At 43.3% G+C, this 25257-nt stretch overlaps 1 protein-coding gene across 4 annotated transcripts in view; it reads left to right on the plus strand.

Moving 5' to 3' along the window:
- The first annotated feature begins 9005 nt into the window (after window positions 1-9005).
- Window positions 9006-25257, plus strand: part of FKBP4 (FKBP prolyl isomerase 4) — a 37161-nt gene continuing 20909 nt past the window's right edge. For 2 of the 4 annotated variants that reach the window (XM_067304004.1, XM_067304012.1), the window contains exons 1-9: window positions 9006-9262; window positions 14764-14908; window positions 16202-16344; window positions 20844-20964; window positions 21501-21657; window positions 22035-22125; window positions 22472-22555; window positions 23262-23447; window positions 23934-24173. In XM_067304004.1, the coding sequence (XP_067160105.1) occupies window positions 9179-9262; window positions 14764-14908; window positions 16202-16344; window positions 20844-20964; window positions 21501-21657; window positions 22035-22125; window positions 22472-22555; window positions 23262-23447; window positions 23934-24173 (1251 nt within the window). In that variant the 5' untranslated portion in view covers window positions 9006-9178. Of the gene's footprint in view, window positions 9263-9611; window positions 9769-14763; window positions 14909-16201; window positions 16345-20843; window positions 20965-21500; window positions 21658-22034; window positions 22126-22471; window positions 22556-23261; window positions 23448-23933; window positions 24174-25257 lie in introns of those variants that run through there. The other 2 variants (XM_067304027.1, XM_067304019.1) reach the window with 2 other exon arrangements.

The raw sequence follows: 25257 nt of genomic DNA on the forward strand, positions 1-25257 counted from the left end.
TGCTACTGAGCCGGGGCTGCTGTGTAACAGACTGTACAAACAGGATGGTTTTGAGGCGGAGAGTTTAACTTAATCCCACCCAGTTCCTGTCATTCAGGATTCCCAAGGCTGACTCAGAGCAGAACGCCTATGGCAAGAGAAAGAGCTGCTTTGGGGCGGGCTTGGCCCTCCTCTTGGTCATGTCATATGGCAACACCGGAAAGACACCTGGTCTTCACATTAATTTCATATGTGCTACCCTGAAAACAGTCCTTAGCGTGCAAACACAGAGAAATGGAGTCATCCTGGAAAAGCAGCATCCTTGATATGGATTTAGTCATCACAAGCTGAAAGGTGCTCAGAAACTGTAACTTGACCAAGAATGACAGCATAATTTTCCCTGGCTTGTCCTCCGGACATGCCTGGAAGCTCCTCTTTTTCTCTGAAACTCTCCTGAGACTCTGGAATTGTTTTAAATCTGACTTTTCAGTGGAAGCTGCTGACTAGCATAGGAAAAAAGCTGTATCACCCAGAAATTTAGCACTTGTTTGCTGACTCATTTTGAACTGTTTCCCTGTATTTGAATAAGCCCTAAATTTAAAGGCACTTATTTAGCCAGAACCAGGCACGGCTGTCTGCGGAAGGATTTTAACTCTCTCTTAACAGAATGTAACTATCACCCTATGCTTAGAATTCCCAATTTCTACGTATTTACAATTTCACCCTTACTATTGTATTAACCATTTACTCTCATTTTTGCATAAACATAGAGCTGAAGTACTCAATTGCTTTCAACTAATTCAGCATCTTTATATTGAAGTATTATAACAATTAGCTATAACATGGTTTATATAGGTGCATTTGAGTGCAGCCCAGTTCAAATTCATATTCTTCTTTGGGATGATTAATCAACTAATAAATCTCTGCTCAAACAGCCATGCCCCTCTTAGAAGTTTACATATCCATTTACAGCTAAGGGAAGATCTGCAGCTTTGTCAGTCTATCCACTTCCCATAGGAAGAATCATTAATTCAAATGTGGGAGCCTCCTCCACTTACTGCAGTCCTAAATCCCAGAAAGATTTACACTCCCAGTTCAGCTCTGCCACAACGTGCTTTTGACTTGAGGGGGGAGCCACAGAGAAAGACAGTTACTGAGCAAGCAGGAGTCATGGATGAGGAATTTCTTGCCTTTTTTGTGTGTTGTAAGTTAGTAGGAGTAGGAGCACCAGGGCTGAGGGGAAACAGTCTAATGAAATCCACCCCATGTTAGAAACCTGAATGTGCACTGTGCAAAATAGTCAGCTTTTCCTCAGACTATTGTTCAATTCTCAATTCCTTAGCAAGTAAGCTCTACTTCAGATAATTTCTGTGGCCATTCTCATGATTGCTAGTGCCTCCTCATATGAATGGCATTATGTTAAAGCAGTGCATTCATATACTGGGAGTCAAGCTGAAGTAATAAAACGGTACAACATCTTGAGGAAATTTGAACAGCTTATTTGGCACATACATCAGCTAATTTCTGTTTTTCTCCCTAGTTTACAGGCAAAACCTCAAAACTGTGAAGTGATATAGACTGTCGAATTACCCAATAATTCCTGCACTAAGCCCAGTAACTGGTCAGGGCTTGCTTGTTTTTGTGTTCCCACAGCATGCATAGGATTTCAGTGTGGAGAAAAAGAATGTAGCATACCCATTATATGGGTATACCCATTATATGGGACTCAGAGCAGACACAATGAAAGACAAGCCCTCCTTTGTAGAGAGACAGGAGAGGATGTGGCAGGGAGAGAGAACACCAAGGTCTAACAAGAATTACAGGAAGATGCAGAAGACTGAGATGTATGTCATGTGAATTAGGAGGAAACAGCAACTGGTTCTAAGTATGCACAGTGGGAAGAGGATTATCTTGGCTCCCTTATAAACATGGAAGTGCAAACTCTCCGGGACAATGTTTGAAATGAGCTGAAGATTCCCCATTCCTTGTCCTCCTCCTGCTCCTTCCACCTCTGATCTCTAGACACTTCTCACTGTCCCCAGAGTTGAAAATATCAAGAGTAAGGTTTGGTGCATACATTTGTAAATCCTGCCTTTCTTCTGCCTCTGAAAAATGGACAAAAATGGCATGGGAAGGTATCGGAGCTTCATTAAAAGCAGACTTAAGATTCCATCAACTCCTCTGAAGCCAGGGAGCCATTACAGCAAAGAGAGCAGCCAAGCAAAAGGGATGTGGTACAAAAGAAGGAAAACCCCTTGGTCCACTGAGGAAGACAGATGGCTGGGGAACTCTAAGGGTGAATATGGGAATAGACTCTGTGTGTCGAATGCTCAGTCACTTTGGGTTCAATCCTTAAGGGTCCTTCTGAAGCCTGCAAGGATCCACATGGGTAAAATGTTGGGGGTTGTGCGAGGGACGCAACACAAGGCACAGGACAGCCACTGGGGATGAATCACTGGCTAGGAACACATGCAACCTGTCCAGTGAGTGAGGAAGACCTGATTCCTACAGATTTGGCTGATATACCTAAATAGGGGAGATTCTTTGCCCTTTCCTCTCTCTCTGCTTTACAGTCTAGCTGTAAGCACAGTATTCAAGCACCAGTATGCTGCAAGGCCTGCAGATAGTAAAGAATTAGTATGATGTGAAGAATGGTGCTGGGCCATTGTCTTTCTAACGTGTTTATTAATAAAATTGAGCAGAGAGGAATGCTGATATTCAGCATTTGCTGAAGAGACAAAAGGGCTTATATTCATTATGTCCATTCATTATCAAGATGAGAGTGTTTATAGGGGAGAACACACCTTAATTAAGAAACTGAGCAGAAAGAGATTAGATAGACTAACAGCTAACCCATAGTCTGGGGCAGAGTGAGAAGGCCCGAGTGGATTCTCCAAAAAAAGTTCTCCTAGGCAGGCAAAACTATTTGGGGATCACTGAGGGACTTGCAAAGCAGATGGGGGATGTGGCCTTTTAGAATGCTGATGTTTAGAGCTCAGCTAGTCTCTGTGGGCTCCGTTTATTATCAGTGAAAAGAAACAAGCCATTGGAGGGAGCAATCTCTCTGGCCTACTTTTTAAACCTCTTCTTTAGGGTGACATGGATCACTTCCTACACTCCACTGCCTGGATCTCTCCTAATTACAACGGGAGCTCAGGACAATTAGCTCTGATGTAATCCCTTCCAATTAGATGAATCCCGTCTCAGCAGTCCAAGGCCTACACGGAGAAATTAAATGATGCTGAACTCCAAAAATGCCTTAAATGCCTTTTATCCAAAAGTAGCTAACTTACAACTTGAATTTCAAGGCTTGAGATGTGCCCTTGAGCATGCTGGGCAAGCACGCAAAGCTACAGTTTTAACATTCCATGTTCTGTTGCATGACTGTAATTTCGAATCCAGAATAGAAAAATATCATAATCCTGCTCTGCTCATGTGAAATTGGTCCTCAAAGCTCCCCCCAGACATTCACCCAGCCCGATCTTAAAATAATTATTCACTGACAACTATTTCCTGCTATTCCAAAATGAAACTAAAAATGCTAATATTAGCTGCTTCAAAAATCCTTCCCTCCACAGACAGTCTACATCATTCATTCTCACTAGGCTGGGAGGGAAACACAGGAGGGTGACCAATAAAACTTGGAGACTTCTGTCCTCATAAGCACTGTAGGACTGCTGGTGTCACATGGCAGGCAGGCCCCAGCATCTGTATGGAAACAGTGATCTGCAAGTGCACAACCTAAAAGATAACCTGAAGGCAAGAAGACACAGGAAATAAGGATGCATTTATGTCAATGCAATCAAAAAAAACCTGAAAACCCTAGAACTTATAATTTGAAGTGCTTAGGAAATTTGATGGCATATATAATACACGGTGAAGACTTATTTCTTTCTTCTCAGCAAGATCATCTGAGTTCAGTGTGACAATGCCCTTGTTAGCAAGGGAAGACTCACTAACTCACTGTAAAACTGAGTCACATATGCTTAGTATGCTGAGTAGTGTGAGTGCGAATTTAACACGCAACAACTGAAAGTGCACTTGAAAGTTCTATTTCAGATTCATATAAAGAAAATCCATGTCTATACAGCAAGAGTAAGTGGGCTCAAGAGTTGGCTTAAGCACACAGGTGATAGCCTGGCCTGATGTTAGGGCAGTTATGTGCTCAGGCTTTTCCCTGCCAGTGGGTCTGGAACTTGATCTCAGCCTACACTCAATGTGTGCTCACATATGAACATCATTCAGAGTAACTGGTGATACTTGAGAATGGGCTCAAACCTGTGCTTTCCTGAAGATGGGAACAATGACTTTCTGGACTGCACGTTCCAGTTGTGTTCACATGCTTCTCCATCCCCCTTCAACACCTGTGAAAGCATAAACACCGTGAAGCCACCAGCAGGGTAGGCTACAGCAGTAAGCCATGAAACTTAAAGACCAACCAATGTGCAACAAAGATGAAGAGAAAAAGCACTACAGTTCAAGTGCAACAGACAGAACACAAACAAGAATACAATACCTAAACTCGGGCAACAGCCTTTCCCAAAGAGCTTATCAAAACTGCTCCAATAGACTATTGGAGATGAAGAAGCTGGAAGCAACCAAGCAATAAAGAACAAACAGAATTAACAGAAGCTTGCATGGGAAAGATAAATTAGGAAAAAAACAATAAAGAAATCCCTCTTATGTTACTTAACAATATCAAAGAAACAAAGATAAATACATCACGGGGAAACTAAGAGCCAGAGAAAAAGTAGGTGAAGTTGTAAAATTAATAATGAGTCTAAAGCAACAATTAAAAGCTGGATTCACCAAGAAAAACATCACAAAAATCTCCAATAGTGTATACCTTCCAAAGGTGGCTGTTGATAAAAGTCAGGTAGGGAAAAAATTTAATCCATACAAATTGACAGAACCAGATTATCAAAGACATTTTAAGTCAAGAAAGCAATTCACTTTTTTTTTTTTTTTACAGTTACTGTGCTGGAGTTACTAGAAAACTGATTAAAAACAAATGCAGTACCATTTTTAGTATGAACACATCAGAATCAACCAGGCAATCACCTATTTGTAATTACTGACAGTAGTTTCCTATGGCACTTTACAGCAGTAGATCACAAAACACTACAATTTCCAAGCTTAGTAAAATACTGCTGTGTTTTAATGAAAGAACCAGGAATTGCCCATCCTTTCTGGTGAGGTTAGCATGCATCCATTAGGGTATACTCACTGGCTACCATGCAAAGAAATAGAAACCTGAGTGTGTAAACATACATCTGCCCAGCAATCTTAATTGCTTTTTAAAGATAAAACCTCAAAAGGAAAGAACAAAATGAAAGCAGCTGATGATATTTGTTTGGATAAAATAACTTTGCATTTGGTTTGGAATGGTAATCAAAATCTTAATTCAAATATACTTGACTAGCATCCTATGAACTAAAAATAGGCTCATAGGCTATGATCAGTAGAGACAGATATACTGAATCAGAAGAAATATCTACACAAGAAAGTGCTAAATTTAGCCTTTTTAATCTGTATCTGTGATCTAAAAAAGGGCAGCACCTATCGCATAAATGGAATTCACAGATAATGCTAAACAGAAAGTAGTTATGTGTAGAAGCACAGGAGAAAAAATAATAATTTTACCAGAAAATAAAAAAGAAGAGAACTTATATAAATGCAAGTCCTATGGCCTGTACTTTTCAAAAAGTGTTGACATCTGTTGATGAACAATTGGAAGAGCAGCTTTGAAATCACTGAGAACTGCAGATCCAGAGCCCTTCCATTCCTGCACATTGGAAGGGTTGGGCCTCATTTGCATGCCTGTTATGTAACAGCTCAGATCATTTCTCTTTGAATTTTGCTGGGTTTTAAAGTGAGGGATGAGCGTAACACCACTGTTTATATTTGAAAAGGAACATGAGAGGCCTGTGTCTAATGCTTTTCGATTGGGGGTCATGCCAACCTGCTATAGTCTGTAGTAATGCAGTAAAGGGTAAGGAGGAACACTGACTTCATCTCTTCTCCTGAACCAAAAAGACAACATGGGGCTTGTTGTGTTAGATACTGCCAGGAGTAAGGAAAGCAGGTATATCAGGACACCTCGGTGAAGCTGCAGTGGAAGCTTCTCAGGCTCTGGGCTTTTCAGAGCCCTATGAATGAAGAGCAGTTAGGGTGTAACTTGGCTGGAGGGCAGCGGCTGATACCCTGAGTGGTCTAACATGGGTATTACATACAATAACAGTGTAGGGTTCCCCTGAAGAAAGCTTGTGCTCTGCTTTGTACTTCAAGGGTCATACCACTGAGAGCAACAAAAAAGTGTGCAAATCAAACAGATTCAACTGTTTCCTCCTTATTATGCATCATTATATTTTATGCAACAAGCAGAAGTATTACAAGCTATCCTTGATTTTTTAAATCATATTTTCCAACAGGCTACAGCCCAGCTGTGTCATACTATGCCTATCTTTTCATGGCTTTTTGTCCAAACCCTACAATCTCTGGCAAATCTTTACACAAATCTATTCATAAATGTAGCAAGTTGTAAACCAACATTAGCTAGGCTTGACCTGTTGGGAGGCTGTTCCAGAGTCTTGCTGCAACTAGTTGTTCTGGTGACATTTGATTGCCCAGGCTACTCTCTGCTATTCTGGATGTTCATCTTACTTGTCTTTCAGTCTGCATGGAATCTATTGCCAAAACTTTAATTTTCATCACTATTAATCATGCCTCTCAAGCTCTGAAACCTTATTTTTGAATTCCCCTCCTTTGCGTAGTTACTGTCTTTACTTTCAAAACTATCAGATACCTCAACTGTATATCTTCTGAAAAAGGTCTCTCATATGACTCAGGGTCTTTTCCAATGCCACGGTAATATAAACAAACCTTAAAGGACATTTGAAAAGAGGCTTAAAAGACGGGAGACTCAAACCTCTTTGCATACAGCAAAAAATTTTAAATCAGCATAGAGCATGATATGAGAAAATCTAGGTAAAAAGAGAGGTCAGGGACCCGATGACTTGGCAGTGCAGAGAACTTGTGTGTTAGTGCTGACCTGAGACTACAAACCCAGTACAGTATAGACTCATCAGTCAGGGGACAGAGGAAGAATCTCCATGATTTTGCTGTACCTCAGCTAATAAGACCTGCTAGACTTGCTGGACCTGAACCCGATTTGATGCTTCTCTGTGCTCCCCAGAGTGTCAAGATCTAGGTTAGCATGCACAGAAACAGCTTTGCACCTCCCACAGATTTAATCTGCAATCTAAATAACTCATCCATGGGAAACTGAGAGTTGAGCGCGGCTAGAAATTTCTAGACCAAATGCACCCAGAAACCAGTCTTGTCTTTCTCTCTTACCCTCACCCCCACTTACTCCTCAGATTGAAACTGCACCAAAGCATGTTTATTTTGGGGCTGAAAGGCACGCTTTTTTAGAGGGGAAACCTGATGATTTTGCTCTTTATTTAGGCTCTTTCCACTGTTTTCCTTTACCACTGGCAGAGCCAGGCTAAGGGTGCTGAAGTCTTTGTGTACTGTGCACACATGCAGTTTTATATTGGCACAGAGCAACTCCTGGCTCCTTGCAGAGCCAGGACAAACACAGCCTGCCTGTTCACAGACCAACTGCACACACTGCTGCCCACTCCCCTGCAGCCTTCCCAGGCATCCCTTCCAAACTAATGGGGGGGGGGGTCTGAACTGCACGGACCAATGCCATGAGGTGGCAGTGGGGACTGGAAAACCAACTCTGGAAGTACCGAGCATCACTCTGCAAGCCTCTTCCCTTCTACCCTCAGCACTGGCTTTTGCCATCGAAGGGTCAAACATCATGTTGAGAAAGCTAAAGCAGAAAGCGCAAAATACGCAGCTGTCTTTTCCTCGGCTCTGGGGCCCATGTACGCCATACGGGCGTTCTCACTCAAAGCCAGCTCTAACTGGGGTCGGGCCGCCGCAAAGCACCCCTCTCGGCCGGCGGGCGGCCGCGGTTGGGGGCAGCACCGCCGCCGCTGCCGATGTGCGCCGCGCGCAGACAGCAGGGGCCGCTCTGGGGCAGGCAGAGAGCTTTTGGGGACAGCGCCCGCCCCCAACCACCGCCCAGGGCGCCTCGAGAAAGTGAGAGAACGAAGGAGGAAAAGAAAGTTCAGGAAGGGTCGGGAGCATGCCAGCAACCTCACAACTCTCACGGACCGCGCGGAGCGGGAAGCACGCAGAGTTGCACACGGTAGTCCAGGGAACCCGGCATTAATGGTTTGCAGTAGAAAGTTTAACGTTGTAAAACCTTAGCTTTTGATTTACTAATTTATGTCAAAATTGCCAGACAGGATCCTGGTCTGATACTACATCATTGCAAGTTGCAGATACTTTGGCTGAAGGTAGCACGCAGCACCATAACCTTTGTGCTGATACAAATAAGCGGCAGAATCTGGCCTGCTAATTCCACTACACTTGTACTAAAAATCTTCATTTTCAAAGCGGGTTTCTTTTTTAATGAATGCAAATCCACAACAATGCCATCAGTCTGGCAGTGGGTCAATGCACAAAACCAGTGGCAGGACTTACCCCCATACAAACGTTTTACAACTCAAAGGTAATTCTTAGCCAAAGAACTTGTGTCAGAAGCACACTAAGCCTGCTTCCACCTTTCCTGACTCAGTTTTAAGCATATAGTTTTCCAACGAGATTCCCCAGCCTGGCAAGCCAAGAGATGTGCAAGCTACCCCCACTACCGCTTCTGAGAAGGCACTTTGCTTTGTACTTATTTGTGCTTTCACATAAATCTAAAATATATAGCAGAAAAAAGATTTGCTGTGCGCTGATGACAACGCGCCCGCCCACTAGGCGACTCTTCCCTTCCCCCTTGGCCGCGTAATGCGTACTTTCTCCTCAAGCCCTGGCGCGCTCAGGCTTTTTAAATCCTCTCGTTACCTCTCTAGAAACTTCTTGGCCCCTCCTCCCCTCCCCTGTCTCCTCCCCTTCCGCATCGAGCTCTGGGCCAGCGCTGCGCTGGAGGTAGAAACGGAGGAGGCGCGCGCCTGCCCGCTGTCCGCGCGCCGCCGCCGCAGCCAGGGCGCGAGCCGGCCAGCGCGGGAGTCGCGCGCGGCAGCCGCGCGCAGTCGCAGCCAGCGGACGAGGGCTGAGGCCGCTGCGGACCCCGCGTCGACCCCCCCACACCTCCGCAGCGGTGGCAGAGGCAGGCGGGATGACGGCGGAGGAGATGAAGGCGGACGGGGCCCCTCTGGAGGGGGTGGACATCACCCCTAAACGGGATGAGGGCGTTCTCAAGGTAACCCGGCGGCTGCTCGGCACCGTTCTCGGCTCTGGCTTGCGGGGCCGGCGGGAGGGTTTCGTGGACAAGGCGTGAGGTGCCGGTCTGGCGCGGCACCCCGGGGACCCCTGAGCGCGCGCGCTTTCCCCCTGCCCGCCGCCCCGGCGCTTGTCGGGCTGCGTGATCCCTTTTTTTTCCCCCCTTCCTTCCTTTCTCCCCTTCCTCCCCTAAGGGCACGGCTGTTACCTGGCTACCCGCCGCCCGGTAGACTCGTGCGGACCTTGCAGTTAAATATTAGCCACGCCGCCCCGGGGCAGCGGGCGGGACGGCGCTCCGCCTTGCGCGCGCAGCCACGTGCGCGTGGGCTTGCGCGGCTGCGGCGGGGGGGACTCCTCGGACCGGCCAGCGGGCGCCCCCCCCTTACCGGAAAGGAGATACTCTGCTCGCGGCGAACCGGGCTTTCAGCCTCCAGCTGGGAAGGTTAAAACGGATTGCGAGGAGGAGACGCTGCTCGATGCCTTTAGGTTGCTGCACGACGCGCATGTGGGCGAGGGGGCGATCAGAAAGTTGTGTGCCTTTGCAGTTCTCCCAGAGTGTGCTTCTGTCCCCACTGCTCGCTTGTTTGGGGGAGTGTTGATTGTTTTTTTTTTTTCTTACAGCATGTGTTCTTGGGGACAGGGACGTTTAAAAAAAATAAAAATGGAAAAGTATAATGTATATTTTGTATTCATCCGTAATTGGTATAAAGTAATGGTGCTCTTCGAACCTGACCTTAAGAATCTGAAAAAGAGGCTCTCCATCTTGGTGGGAGCAATTTCTTAAACGTTAGATAGTGCCTTTTCACTTGGTCCTGAAGTAAATGTAGTCTCCATCTCTGTGGCAAGAGCCAGAAAGGCTGCCTTTTGTTCCATTTCATGGGAAAAATTAGCTATTAGCAAGCTGCAAGTGAGGCTGTTAGTAGCATGGACTGCAGAGCTAGTTGTGGTCACAGTTTCTGCTGTATATTCAGCATGCCAGTAGCCTGGCTTCTTTCTTCTGTACTTGCAAGACAGTTAATAGAAGCGGCAGAATTCATATGAATAAGGGGGGAGTTACATTAACTTCCTCTTTTCTCTAAAATTTCCTATTTCCCAATCTGTAGAAGCTTCTTCAGTCTCTCTAGAAATTTTAATGTTAAACAATCACTAGAAGCTTTTCCCCTTCCCCCTCCCCTTTTCCCCTTCCCCCTCCCCTTTTCCCCTTCCCCCTCCCCTTTTCCCCTTCCCCCTCCCCTTTTCCCCTTCCCCCTCCCCTTTTCCCCTTCCCCCTCCCCTTTTCCCCTTCCCCCTCCCCTTTTCCCCTTCCCCCTCCCCTTTTCCCCTTCCCCCTCCCCTTTTCCCCTTCCCCCTCCCCTTTTCCCCTTCCCCCTCCCCTTTTCCCCTTCCCCCTCCCCTTTTCCCCTTCCCCCTCCCCTTTTCCCCTTCCCCCTCCCCTTTTCCCCTTCCCCCTCCCCTTTTCCCCTTCCCCCTCCCCTTTTCCCCTTCCCCCTCCCCTTTTCCCCTTCCCCCTCCCCTTTTCCCCTTCCCCCTCCCCTTTTCCCCTTCCCCCTCCCCTTTTCCCCTTCCCCCTCCCCTTTTCCCCTTCCCCCTCCCCTTTTCCCCTTCCCCCTCCCCTTTTCCCCTTCCCCCTCCCCTTTTCCCCTTCCCCCTCCCCTTTTCCCCTTCCCCCTCCCCTTTTCCCCTTCCCCCTCCCCTTTTCCCCTTCCCCCTCCCCTTTTCCCCTTCCCCCTCCCCTTTTCCCCTTCCCCCTCCCCTTTTCCCCTTCCCCCTCCCCTTTTCCCCTTCCCCCTCCCCTTTTCCCCTTCCCCCTCCCCTTTTCCCCTTCCCCCTCCCCTTTTCCCCTTCCCCCTCCCCTTTTCCCCTTCCCCCTCCCCTTTTCCCCTTCCCCCTCCCCTTTTCCCCTTCCCCCTCCCCTTTTCCCCTTCCCCCTCCCCTTTTCCATTACAAAGAAGAAAAGCAGCAGGGCAGTAAAAACAAAATTCTGGCTTTAGCAAGACTTGTCTTCAGGGCACTGCTTCTACTTTCAGGAAAGATTTTTGGGACCAGACTGAAGATGTGTACCTGGTTCCTGTACCCTACTTTACCCATGTTTCTGCTAGCGTATTTTGGTGAGGGTTTCTAGGTTTCATATACAGCACAGTATCAAGTTAAAGTTGTCACATACGTGGCTGCCCACAAAGCTGCCTGCTGGTCTGTCATCTCAGCTCCCTGAACATTGTAAAATGCAATGTTATAATGCCTGTTTTCTTATTGCATGTACTACCTTTTGATGATAGGGGAGAACCAGGTAATAAAAAAGGAAAACACTGGCAAGAGAACTGAGGAAAGGTGTAACTTTGAACTGAAGAGGTATAAAAGAATGTAGAGGTCATGAAGTTAATCCAGTGTGCCTTTAGGGGTTTTATTTTTGTAGTGATGTAGAAATGCAGAATACACCTACAGAAACCAAGGGTCTAACTCTCAACTAGTCTACACCAATCTTGTACTGGTATCATTTCACTGATTCCTGGAAAGTTCTGATTCGTTCATCAGTTTCATATCAGGATAGTGTCCAGAGGTTTTTACCCGGTGGTGTTGAATGTACTTGCATCATTTCTAATGTAAGCATTTAAGTTCAGAAATAGAAATGAGTTTGCAATCCCAATATGAACAGAAAAGGCAGGATTTTGCATTTGAAAGGGAAGTGGGTTACCCTATTGAAAATACTGAGTATATGAAAAAAAGAAACTTGATTCCTCTCCAAAACAAATAAAATGTGAAAGAATAACATTATATAAATACTGAAAATGAGATATTCATGACTTTAATGTTGTCTAACTTAATATGACACTTGAAGAACCTGGCATTTGAAAGAGCTTAGTAAATTCTCATTAAATGCAGTTACTTCAAAATGATTCCAAGTTGGCTGTCTTAAAACTACTAGTCTCTCCTAACAATTTCAGTCCTTTTTTTCCCTTCTCTATTTAAAGCATCATATAGTTCAAATTGGTTACCAGATTCCCATTATTTTCAAATGTGTCTGTTTACTTATCTCTTTCAGTTACAGTTGCTCGAATTGTCTTCCATGGGAAAAAAAAATTAATAAATTGTCTTAGTTCTGTAGCATTAAGAACTGCTGTAGCATTCAGGTTATGCAGGATGAGGGGGTGGTGTAGTTAGATAAGGCATCCCTCCTTACATTGAGCCTTCTGTCTGTAGGTAACTGAGCGGATGTAACTTCTCTTCTGCCTCTACTGAGATACTTTCAGCTTGTCAAGACATAAGCTACTGACAGCTTCTATTAAGACAGCTTCTGACAGAAGCTGTTCACATTTGCCTCTGTTTCAGGCTGAGGGTCCTAGAATTTCACTATCATAGTTGGGGGGGGGCACAAAACAGGAGATTCTGGTAGTAATTGGTTGCAGGAAGTTGCAATTTGGGAGTGAGAGTCCCAAGGGGGCTTGCACCTTCAGTGCAAACCTGCAATCAGTATAAAAGCATGGAGGAATATGATGTTTTCCAGATATGCATAGATGTAAGCAAGTAAGTTCCCCCATTAATTCCCTTTTGCCTAGCTAAAGTAATGCCAAACTTTGGCTAGGAGCCAGGTGGTTTCAGTCAGTATTGGAGAAAAACAGAACTTGAACTTTATAAGTCCTGTTATTGGCAAGGCCTCGTATCCATGTTGCATGAGAGAAGTGGGCATTTTTCTCTATATACATTTTAAATGAATACCAGAGAGGTTGGATGAACTTGCTTTTTGTACAGTGTAGACTTAGTTGATGCTGATTTTGTTCACTAACCGGTAGCACCTCTTGAAAAGAATGTCAAATCCTTGCAGTTTTATATGTGAAATAGGGGTGCTGACAATCCATGTTATAGTTGTGGGGTGCCGAAATTAGTATTACAGTTACAGAATCACTGAGGTTGGAAGGGACCTCTGGAGATCATCTAGTCCAACACCCCTGCTCAAGCAGGGTCACCTAGAACACGTTCCACAGGATCGCGTCCAGGCGAGTTTTGAATATCTCCAGAGAAGGAGACTCCACAACCTCTCGGGGCAACCTCTTCCAGTGCTCTGTCACCCTCGCAGTGAAAAAGTTTCTCCTCATGTTCAGATGGAACTGTCTGTGTTTCAGTTTGTGCCTGTTGCCTCGCGTTCTGTTGCTGGGCACCACTGAAAAGAGTCTGGCTACATCCTCTTGACACCCTCCCTTCAGATACTTGTACATGTTAATAAGATCTCCTCTCAGCCTTCTTTTTTCCAGGCTAAACAGGCCCAGCTCTCTCAGCCTTTCCTCATAAGAGAGATGCTCCAGTCCCCTAATCATCTTTGTAGCCCTTCGCTGGACTTGCTCCAGTAGTGCCACATCCCTCTTGTACTGGGGAGCCCAGAACTGGACGCAGTTCTCCAGATGTGGCCTCAGCAGGGCTGAGTAGAGGGGGAGGCTCACCTCCCTCCACCTGCTGACAACACTCTTCCTGAGGCACCCCCCTCCCCCCACACCACCCCCCAGGATACCATTGGCCTTCTTGGCCACAAGGGCACATTGCTGCCTCATGGTCAACTTGGTGTCCAGCAGCACTCCCAGGACCTTCTCTGCAGAGCTGCTTTCCAGCAGGTCAGCCCCAGCCTGTCCTGCTGCAGGGCCTTATTCCCCCCCTCGGTGCAGGACCCTGCAATTGCCTTTGTTGAACTTCATGAGGTTCCTCTCCGCCCACCTCTCCAGCCTGTCCAGGTCTCTCTGAATGGCAGCACAGCCCTCTGGTGTATTGGCCACTCCTCCCAGTTTTGTATTGTCAGCAAACTTGCTGAGGGTGCACTCTGTCCCTTCATCCAGGTCATTGATGAAGAAGTTGAACAAGACTGGACCCAGGACTGACCCCTGGGGGACACCGCTAGCTACAGGCCTACAACTGGACTCTGTGCCGCTGATCACAACCCTCTGAGCTCAGTTCCTGATTGTTACTGTGTTAGCTGATAGAACTAACCTGTGTTGGGGTGAAACTGTTATCTTTGTTAAACTATAGAGTAACCTTCAAGAATCTCAAATTCCTTGCATGCAACATCTATTCTAACAAGGAACTGGTACATTTTTGTTGTTAAAATGCTTTGCGTAGAACATGGAAATTTGGGGTAATGATACAGTGTTGGTAAGGAAAGTACCATAAGCAGATAAAGTAAAAAAACTTGCCTATGGCTTTATCTACATTTCACAAACATCTAAAATTTGCTGGGGAAGGATAAGTGACATTGTTAACTATGGATGCGGAGATCTCTAAGCTAGTGCCAACTGTGGCCATTCAAGTTCTCATATCACAGCAGAGTTGTCTTGAGTGTCCATGCATTTGCAACACTACTAATCTGTAATATATTTCCAGTTAACCTGCAAATCTCATATCAACTGAAGATGATAATGTGTACACCTAAATAAATGGAATTAATGTCCAGTTGGCGAACTTAGTTTTCATCATCTTAGTGTCACTTACTCTTTTTCTCAGGTTGTCAAGAGAGAAGGCAGTAGGACAGAGTCTCCAATGATAGGTGATAAAGTGACTGTCCATTATACAGGATGGCTTCTTGATGGCACAAAATTTGACTCCAGTCTGGACAGGAGAGACAAGTTTTCATTTGACTTGGGGAAAGGTAATGTTTGATGTTGACTAGTCTTAATGATGCTGAGATGAGGATTCCCTGCATGTGTGGCTCCTTTGTATGTTAAAGTTGCTATTTTAACTTGTTCTCAAAATGTAAGGTTTTTTCTCTTAGAATGGCCCAATCAGAACTGCTTTGAGAACTTTCTGAATTGGAAAAAATATATGCATAACCACTTCATGAGGTTTGTGAAGAATTTGGAGGACTTCAGACAAATGACCCCAAGGGAAGCAAACTCACCTTCATGGGAATTCACCCTGAAATGTAATGATAAAAGTTAGTTAAATAGCCAGCATGTGCATTTTTTGATCCTTTTTTGGCAAAAGTCTCGTTTAAGTATGCTTAACTGTGACCAATTACTGAGACGGTGTACTTGGGCAACTGTCAACTGCAGTTGAAGAATGGGGAAATCTATTCCCTCTTTCCCTAAACTTTCAAGTTAATCCAAATCTGGGTATCAAAGTACACCTCTTCATTATCAAAAGCCTTATTTTTTTGGATGCAAAAAGCATCCTTAGTGTGACAAATCTTACTATTCAGTTTCTTGATTCCCCCTGACAGTTATCCACCTGGTGCCTTTTCTATTTGGGGGATAAATTCTGTAGTGTACTGAAATTGGGTGATATGAGGGATACCAATTAATACAAGGTTAATACACGGGCTACTTGATGGAGTTGAAAGGAGCAGCAAGTAGGAGAGCTTGAGTGAGAGAGAGAATTTTGTTACTTTAGGTTCCAGCTTCTGTTCACTTTTGGCTTTACAAGGAATATGTCTTCCCCTTTCCTGTCCCCTTCTGTTACAAGTGTATGTAACTTTTAGTTACCACTCATGCTGGTCTTTGCCAACTGATAAAGTACAGAGAGAAAAGACTGTTGTTTTGGATTATTTTCAAAATATAAGCAGGCAATCTATCACCCTAAGACCTTCTTCTTTGAAGAGTTTATTGTTATTTTCTAGCACTTGAGATTGTGCCAGACACTTCAGATATGGTCTGTGTTCAAATGGCTTGTATTCTCTATAGGGGGAGGAAAAGAATCATTACATTCAGAATGAAGAAATTTTAAGAAATTTCAGATTTGGATCCTCAAGTAGCTTTGTAATTTGATTAGAATTTAAACTGATATATGCAAACAAGAGTGAGTGCGATCAAGTCCTTCAGTACTTTTGCTCTGTCTGGCAGATTCTTAAGTTTTGTATGCTAAAAGTGATGATGCCAAGATTCACAGCTGATGATCACTTTCATATGTGCCTAACAATCATGCGATTGAAATCTGACTTGCATAGGTGAGGTGATCAAAGCATGGGACATTGCCGTGGCAACTATGAAGGCTGGAGAAATCTGTCGGATTACATGTAAGCCAGAATACGCCTATGGCTCTGCTGGGAGCCCCCCAAAGATACCTCCCAATGCTACACTGATTTTTGAGGTGAGTGGGAGACAGTCACTAAAACTGTACACTTCAAAAACAGTTACAACAAAAGTGTCTTACTGTAGAAAATGTGTGATGTAATGTGCTGTGCAACACATAGTTAACCTATTATTTCATTATTTAGAAAGACTGTAGCTGAACAGTTCCTTTTAATGAAATCAGTACAGAATAATTCTTGTGTCTCAGAATTCAGGATCATCATGTCACAGCTGGATATGAACGTTAGCCTGTTATCCCAGGTAGTCAATCTTGTATTTTTGGAGCAAGAGGCTGGAGGAGCAAACAATTACAACAACTGTACTGGGTCAGGCCAAAGGTTCGTCCTTCCCCGTGTTGTCTGTGACAGTGGCCATTAATAGGTGTATAAGTTCTAATGAGGTTTAAGAAGTGTGGAGTGGCATTGCAACTTGTGGTTGTAAATCTGCTAATGCTAAAATCTGGCAATACAAGTTGGTATTGGACAGCATGATGAGATATACATGTCTTGTTTTACAGTAGATCCTACATTCTGCAGCTAGGGATCCTACATTACAGAAGGTCTCAGTGTGCTTTTAAACAGGAGTGTTACGTTTTCAAAAAAAAAAAAAAAAAAGAAAGAAAATATGATCCACTAAGGAAGGGGGTGCAAAACAGAGATGTACTGGTGATTTGGAAGGTTTGGGGTTCCCTTATTCTGGAGTTTTTAAAATATTTGAATGTTTCTCTCTTAGGTTTGATCTGACAATTAAAAAAATGATTCCATATAGGAAAATGAAGGTTGAAAAAAGGTGTAAAAGGCAGGTTGTTAAATATTTTTCAACAGAGGTGGAGAGCTGTATATCATGATTTCACTTAACACATGAGTAAATACAACTGTCTGCTCATAGGCTTGTTTTTCTTCTGTTTTTATGGATGCCTTACAAGGGGAGCCTGTGGATTCCCAAGGCTTTGTATTTTTTACCAACTGGCTGAAAACTTTCAATGGAAGACTCTCAGGCTAAGGTTGTGAAGTAGTTGAAAAAAAACAAAAATTTTTTATTCTGTTTTCATTTTGCAAGACTCAAAATAACCATACTTATGTTAAACTTTATTTCAACAATAGAAAAGGCAATTAGTGTCCTCAGTCTTGTATTTTTCATATATATGTATGTGTGGGTGGGTTGGTGAGCATTTTTTTCATTTTTTGTTTTGTTTGGGTTTTTTTTTTGTAACATTAACACAATCTTTTATGAGCTGCTCAGGAAAAAAAGATAACTAGGCTGTGTAAACTGCTAAAATCTATATATTTGAACAGCCATGAAAGTATGAAGTCTGTTTTCTATAAGACCAGAACATTTTAGGAATCCTTGAAACGCCATAAAAAACAGTTGTTCAGATTCAGGTTGTGTGGTGAAGACCAAAGTCTTTCTGTGGCTCCAGGCTTCATTGATCAATCTTACTGTCACAAGCTCATTTGAATATACTTGACCATGAGACAGATCCAGCAGTCTTGAGTTTGGTGTCTGGGTAACACTAGTTTTACAATTCACATGAAGAGTTCATCTCCTCAGAGGTGAACTCCAAGTATCATCTTAGTATCTTAATAAGCATGGAGCTGGTTAGGATGAGTGTTTCTTAAATTCTGTCCTCTACTGGGGAGGTTACTTTTCAAGAAACCATGTCAGGTGCCTTCTCTGCCAAGGGTGGTGGAAATAGCAGTTCTCTTCTGTATTGCTTCAGTAGAGTAGTTTCTCAGAATGCTGAGACCTGTGTTTGATTTCTCATAGTTAGAGAATAATACCAAAGCTCTCCTGGAGCATGCCCTGACAAACAGCCTGTACAGTGTTCTGGGAGGATATATTTTTCTCATTTTTGAAACTATTCCATTTTCCAAGAAATGCTTCAAAATTAATTGGGCTCAAGAGGAGGAGGATGGACTTTTAAAGTATGGGGTTTTTTGTTTGTTTGTTTTAAGCACTTAACCAGTGGAATAGACTCATACTTTTAAGGTGCTTACTCTGGGGGCATGAGGGTTCTTGAGTTCTGTTTGATTGCTCTGAGATTGTTTTATCCAAAAACTGAGGAAGGTAAAAACAGTTCTTGGAGTAGGGATCGGAAGCCAATTTAATTCTAAATGGAAATGATGAGTATCTATTAAAGGTAAAGTAATCAGTGTTGGATACTTGTATTTTTATTTCATTTTTCCATGAACTTGTGGGTAATAGCATTAGAGATGTATTTTTTTGTGGAAGGATTCAAAAAATACTGCCAGAAAGTAGTATGCCAGGCCCCCAAAGGATGAGCACTTGCTCATTTCAGGTATGCCAAAATTAATATTATTTGTGCAGTTAATGGTTCAAGAATAATGACTTGTGAACCTCATCTTAAAAACAGGGTTTCTTATAAACCTAAAGATAGTCACAGTTCATTTGTATTTGATTGAGCTACACACATGCTGGAATGCACAGTTCTGTGTGCTTTACACCAAGGTAAGTGATACTAAGTGTAACACAGGACCAGATTGAAAGGGGAGATAAAAACAGCTCTTGTTCTCCTTCTGCTCACTCTGCTGTCCATGCATGCTGTCTAAAAGCTCAGACTTTCTACCTTGACTGCATGGCTGCATAATAAAGCATTCATAAGGGCTTAGTCAGTAGCACACAGGATGGCTACTTAGTTTTTCTTCAACAGTAGATGGTACCTAACCTTTTGATTAAATAGAAGTACAATTGCAACAAGGGATTTTTCTTCCGAGTACTGCTGAGAAGTACGGAGCTTATCTGATGCAGTCTTGGATTAAATTGGCCCACTCTGTAGCATTATAAGCTAACAGTTCAGTAAACCACCTATTTAGCTTTGTGGGCTGAAAATTCCAACATGAATCACCTTTCGGTTGAGGTGAAAAGCCTTCTTTCTAGGTAACTTGTGCAAAATGAGAAGTAGCTGTCCTGAGGTGACTTAGCTTGTTTCAGTCCGAATATTATTTGGGATTAGATATTCATCAAAATACAAAGTGGGACTTGTTGTGATGAATATCCAATTCCTTTTGTATTCCAGGTATCTGTAAGTCCACTGTCATGAACCTCCACAGCAGTAACCTTGAGCTTTTTTTTTTTTTTTAAACAATGTACTTAGTCTAAACAATGCTGATTATAATGGCTTGATCTCTTGTGCTCTTTTTACCATTGTCTTACTCAAACATACGATAGCAAAACTTGTTTTTAGTTTTCTTAATTTCATAGCAGTAATGACAAGTTTCTCTTTTGTGACTGGACAGTTTTTCCATCTTGTCCTGTACTCCCATTTCAAACTATGATTTGCACTAAAGACTTTGAAGAGCATGTGAAGTTTCAGGCTGGATAGTCATCTCTTTTACATTAACATCAGCTCTTACAAATTCTAAACAATTTGTTGCAGCAACAATTTTAGATTAAAGGTGGGCCAGATCTCCCTTTTTTATTGTAAAGTACCTTATTTACATTTCTTTGTTAGCAACTAAATTTAGTCATCTTGGTTTCTTCTTTGTTTTGGAGATGATTTTTTTTCTGAAGTGATCCCACAATACACAAAGGTCAAACTAGAGGGGAAAATACAACAGGCTTAAAATGAGAACAGTAATTGTATTGAGATATGCAAGCAGGAATGACACAGAAGTTTTGAAACTATTGTCCTCTAGCACAAGAGTAAGAGGTTGAAGAAATGAGTAGGGAAGAGCTGAAATCTGAGCAGAAATGATGTTTTTGAATTTGCTTTAATATTGCAGGACAAGCATTAGAAATCAGTTTGGGCTCAATTCTGAGCCCTTTGAAGTTGATTTGAGTTTGACTGCAGGTGGAAGGGTATGATCAAGCATTAAGGGAAGGATCTCATTTGTATTTAATTTTCCTCCTCCTTTTCTCCATGCGTTACTTAGACCTTTTTTTGCCTCTTGGATACCATGGCACTACTGATGATTCTGCTCATACTAGACTCTAGCCTGACAGCATGTGAAGGCTGATGATCAATGCATTAGCACTGATTGGCAGGTGTAAGCAAATCCTTTCTGGCTTTCTGCTGTATTTTTCATATGTTCAAAAGACATTTTCCTTGGCCGGGGGGGGGGGGGGGGGGGGAGGAGGAATCCTGCATGCAGACATGAGCAAAAATGCTATTAAAGCCTGTAGGAGAAAGGGACAATTTTCTCCATAGTAGTCTTTAAGCATTGTGGGTCATTTAAGCTTTATTCAGAGGCTAGGCTCACACAGTCCTTTCCATTAAAGATCTTCTCTAATTTATAGTTTTCAGGGCTTTGTTCTCCAGCATCCTCCATCTCTAAAGGTCTGAATATAATCTAAGATATTTCATCATGTTTCCATCTAGTATCAACTTAATACAGTAGCTGCATAGCCTTAGCTATCTAATATCTTACAGAACCTTGGATCATCATGCCTAAGATAGTGCCTGCCTAAACAGTTACAGTTCTAAAGATCTCTGGAGAATGAATTCCGTGAGTTATTGAATTGATGCGAATAAATGCAGGTGTTTTCTTCTCTCTGCAGATAGAGCTGTTTGAGTTTAAGGGGGAGGACCTCACTGATGATGAAGACGGTGGCATAATCCGAAGAATCCGTAAGAAAGGGGAAGGCTACTCCAAGCCCAATGAGGGTGCACTTGTAGAGAGTAAGTCAGTTACATGAATAGTAACTGGGCTAACCACGTGGGAGGGCAGAACCTTTTTACCACCCACAACTCTGTCTTGAGAGAGAGGAATACCTGGCTTCTCTTTCCCTTACTAAGTAACTTAGGAGCCAGGCTAGAGTAGCCTTTCATTCTCTTGTTCCTGGAGAGGTTTAAATTTTCCAGCAGGGATTGAACTTGTGCTCTTCAGAGATTCTGAGTCTGCTCAGGTGCTCACTTGACCAAAAAAGCTAGATAAGTCTAATAATGTATTTTCATTTTCTGAGAAACAAGAGGGGAAGTAGTTCTGGCATTTGTTGTTGGAGTGAAAAGAAAACTTGAATTAAAAAAAAAGGGGGGGGGGTTGCTGGCTTTAGCCAGTGTTTCCAGTTGCTAATACTTGCTTGGGTAGCTACTTTCAAGGAAGACGACTATTTAGATGGAGAATTTGTCATTCCCTGTATTACCTGTGCTACCTGCCGCTCACTATGCAGGTATCTTCTGATTTGTCTCTGGCTTGTTTTGTTTTTTGTGACCAGTCCAATTTGAAGGCAGATATGGAGATCGCATGTTTGACAGGCGGGAGTTGCAGTTTGAGATTGGAGAAGGTGACAATTATGATCTGCCTCATGGTCTGGAGAAAGCAATTCAGAAAATGGAGAAATTGGAGGAATCTGTGTTCTATCTCAAACCCAAGTGAGCTATTTCTGATCTTTTTGATATTTGAAGAGTGTATACTATGCATCTGGCAAGAAAGAAGTAGCATTCTGTAAAGTCTTTCAGCTTAATCTAATACCATATTAAAGACTTGGTCAGGCCCAAAAGTTTAATGTATGGGAAGTATGAAACTCATTACTTAACTGCTAGATTGAGTAGCAAAAAAAAAAAGACCTTAGTCTTTATAGTGTTAATACTAGTGAATATTAAAACAAATACTGTTGTTCTGTTTTTGTAACCTTGTAATAATGCTGTATAGACATCCCAGACTTGCATGTTTTCTTTGCCTCTAGCTTCTGATGTACAAGCATGGCTATCTGGACAGCTTCAGAGCAGTTTTCTTCTCTATCTTACAGCTATGGTTTTGGAAGTGCTGGGAAGGAGAAATTTCATATTCCTCCAGATGCAGAGCTACAGTATGAAGTGAAGCTCAAAAGCTTTGAAAAGGTGGGAATGAGAGATGAAGTCTCAAACAGATTGGGAGGTAGGGAAGAGGTGTTGAACTCAAACAAGAAAGATGAATCTTTGAACTCTGATCTGAAGTATGGAAGCTACAGCTGTAGTGACAACACACAGAGTACTTGGCTGAAATTGCCCTTGTTCTTACTGAATCCCTGTCTTTTGTGGTCAGTGTCTCTTCTGGTCTAGCCCAGTTTCCGTTTTCTTCAGTAGCAGTTCACAACTCTCCTTTGCCAAACCTATCTTTACCATACCTGTTAGTGAGAAACAGCATAGCCACGTGGATTTCCCCCAGAAGTTGCATCCTTGACTTGAACTCTTTATTTTTGTTTAGGCTAAAGAATCTTGGGAAATGAACACGGAAGAGAAGCTGGAACAAAGCTGCATTGTGAAGGAGAGAGGCACTCAGTACTTCAAGGTAAATTACAGCCTCCAAGTTCTGTTAGCATTTCTTAACTCATGTCATGAGTTGGTAATGATGATCTACAGTTTGTCATTTCAGAGTGCTGTTCATGGTATCCTCAGATAGCCTCAGATAGGATTGCACTATCCAAGTATTAGCTGCTCTGCAGGGCTAGCTTTTCTTTTTTTCCCCTCTCCCCCTCAAAGCTGTTTGCTGTACCTAGAGGTAGCTTTGGGGCATACACTGAGTAGTGGCAAGGTTACAGTATTTGAAGCTGCTGCTATGAGATAGTGCTGTGAATGAGAAAAATTCATTTAGGGTACAGATGTGTGGAGAAGCTGTGCTTTAAAAGATTTGACCAGCTCATGACAGGCTTTTTCTGGAAGACTCCCATGATCTTCCTGGTGCAGTGGTAGCCCTGATGTTTTGAGATTGCCTCATCTTCCTTTGTATTTAAAGTTGAGTATAAGGTGGGAGCTCAGAGCAAAGTATCTGTGCTGGCCTATACCCGCAGCTTTAGTGGGTAGTATGATTCCTAAAGAGTTTCTGGCCCTATGCAGGAATTGCTGACAAATACTGTATATTGTTTGATGATAGAAGTTAGTTTGTTTACTTAAAATTGTTTTCTCTGAGGTATGGCTCAAGGTAAGCAGAAGGGGCAAGAGGCAGATAAAGGTTATTGTCATGAGCTGTGTGGATATTTAAACTGCTGTGTTTACAGGAGGGGAAATACAAACAAGCAACATTACAGTATAAGAAGATTGTGTCATGGCTGGAGCATGAATCAGGAGTTTCTGATGAGAATGATACAAAAGCCAAGAGCCTGAGGCTTGCTGCCCACCTTAATCTAGCTATGTGCCATCTCAAGCTGAAGGAATACTCCCAGGCTTTGGAAAACTGCAACAAGGTAGTAAGAGTTTTTGTATTCTTAAACTCTGTCAGTTTGCTTGTGCAGCTTATCCCTCACTTTAGCAATTTAAGGGAGACCAGACCTCATGCTGTTCAGCCTATCTTACCAACTGGTGCTTTGGTAGTACCAAATACACAATGTACAAATATTCTACAATACATTTTCGTCATTATTCTTGGAATATCTTTTAATAACTTGCTGCTGTATTAACTGAGAACATTCAAGCATTTAGAAAGTAAAAACAGGGAGACGAGGCAAAGACAGTGGTGTTGGCAAAGATCAAAGAGCTGGTAATAGACCAGGATTAAATATCTGATTTCCTGGTTCTCTGTCTGAAGTCCTACTCTATTCAACCCTCTCTTATTAGTAAGCCCCGAATTCCAGGAGAGATGTACTTCAGAATCAAAGTCCAGTTTCTAGGCGTCTCTGGTGATTTGGCTGGATTTTATTTTAAAAAAAATCGTGCATTAATTGTTTATGCAGGCACTTGAACTGGATAGCAGCAATGAAAAAGGCCTCTTCCGACGTGGGGAAGCCCACCTGGCTGTTAATGACTTTGAATTAGCCCGGAATGATTTCCAGAAAGTGATACAACTTTACCCAAGTAACAAAGCTGCCAAAGTGCAACTAGTAACTTGTCAGCAAAAAATACGGGAGCAGCATGAGAAAGAGAAAAAGATGTATGCCAACATGTTCCAAAGGCTTGCGGACAAAGACTTTAAGGTAAGCAACACTACTCCAGAAAACTGCAAGGTTTGATGTCAAGTGTTAGGCAAAGAATAGTGAGTTTTTATTGTATTCAGCTTACTTTTTAGTACAGATAAATAGCACAATGGGAGAGCACTGAAGTAGCTGCCTCTGAAAAATGGGAATAGCCAATGCTCTCATGATTTTCAGGCTGTCCTGCCTGAACAAGACAACTAGCAGTACCAAGCGTTGCACGGGATGCTTTTACTTCATTTCAGCTAATCTTTCAGCAAAGCACTGTTAATATCAGTGAGCAATTGAAATGATGAGATGCAAACATGATAACGTTCAAGAACTGAAAGAAGCACCTTTTCTCCTTAAACTGATTGTTCTAAAGAATCACAGAATCACAGAATCGCTGAGGTTGGAAGGGACCTCTGGAGATCATCTAGTCCAACACCCCTGCTCAAGCAGGGTCACCTAGAGCACATTGCACAGGATTGCATCCAGGTGCGTTTTGAATATCTCCAGAGAAGGAGACTCCACCACCTCTCGGGGCAACCTCTTCCAGTGCTCTGTCACCCTCACAGTCAAGAAGTTTCTCCTCATGTTCAGATGGAACTGTCTGTGTTTCAGTTTGTGCCCGCTGCCTCGCGTCCTGTCGCTGGGCACCACTGAAAAGAGTCTGGCTCCATCCTCTTGACACCCTCCCTTCAGATACTTGTACATGTTAATAAGATCTCCTCTCAACCTTCTCTTCTCCAGGCTAAACAGGCCCAGCTCTCTCAGCCTTTCCTCATAAGAGAGATGCTCCAGTCCCCTAATCATCTTTGTAGCCCTTCACTGGACTTGCTCCAGTAGTGCCACATCCCTCTCGTACTGGGGAGCCCAGAACTGGACACACTACTCCACATGTGGCCTCAGCAGGGCTGAGTCGAGGGGGGGGGGGGAGGCTCACCTCCCTCCACCTGCTGGCAACACTCTTCCTGATGCACCCCAGGATACCATTGGCCTTCTTGGCCACAAGGGCGCATTGCTGCCTTGTGCTTAACTTGGTGTCCAGCAGCACTCCCAGGTCCTTCTCTGCAGAGCTGCTTTCCAGCAGCTCAGCCCCCAGCCT

Source organism: Apteryx mantelli, chromosome 1 (assembly GCF_036417845.1).
Source record: "Apteryx mantelli isolate bAptMan1 chromosome 1, bAptMan1.hap1, whole genome shotgun sequence".
Lineage (NCBI taxonomy): Eukaryota > Metazoa > Chordata > Aves > Apterygiformes > Apterygidae > Apteryx > Apteryx mantelli.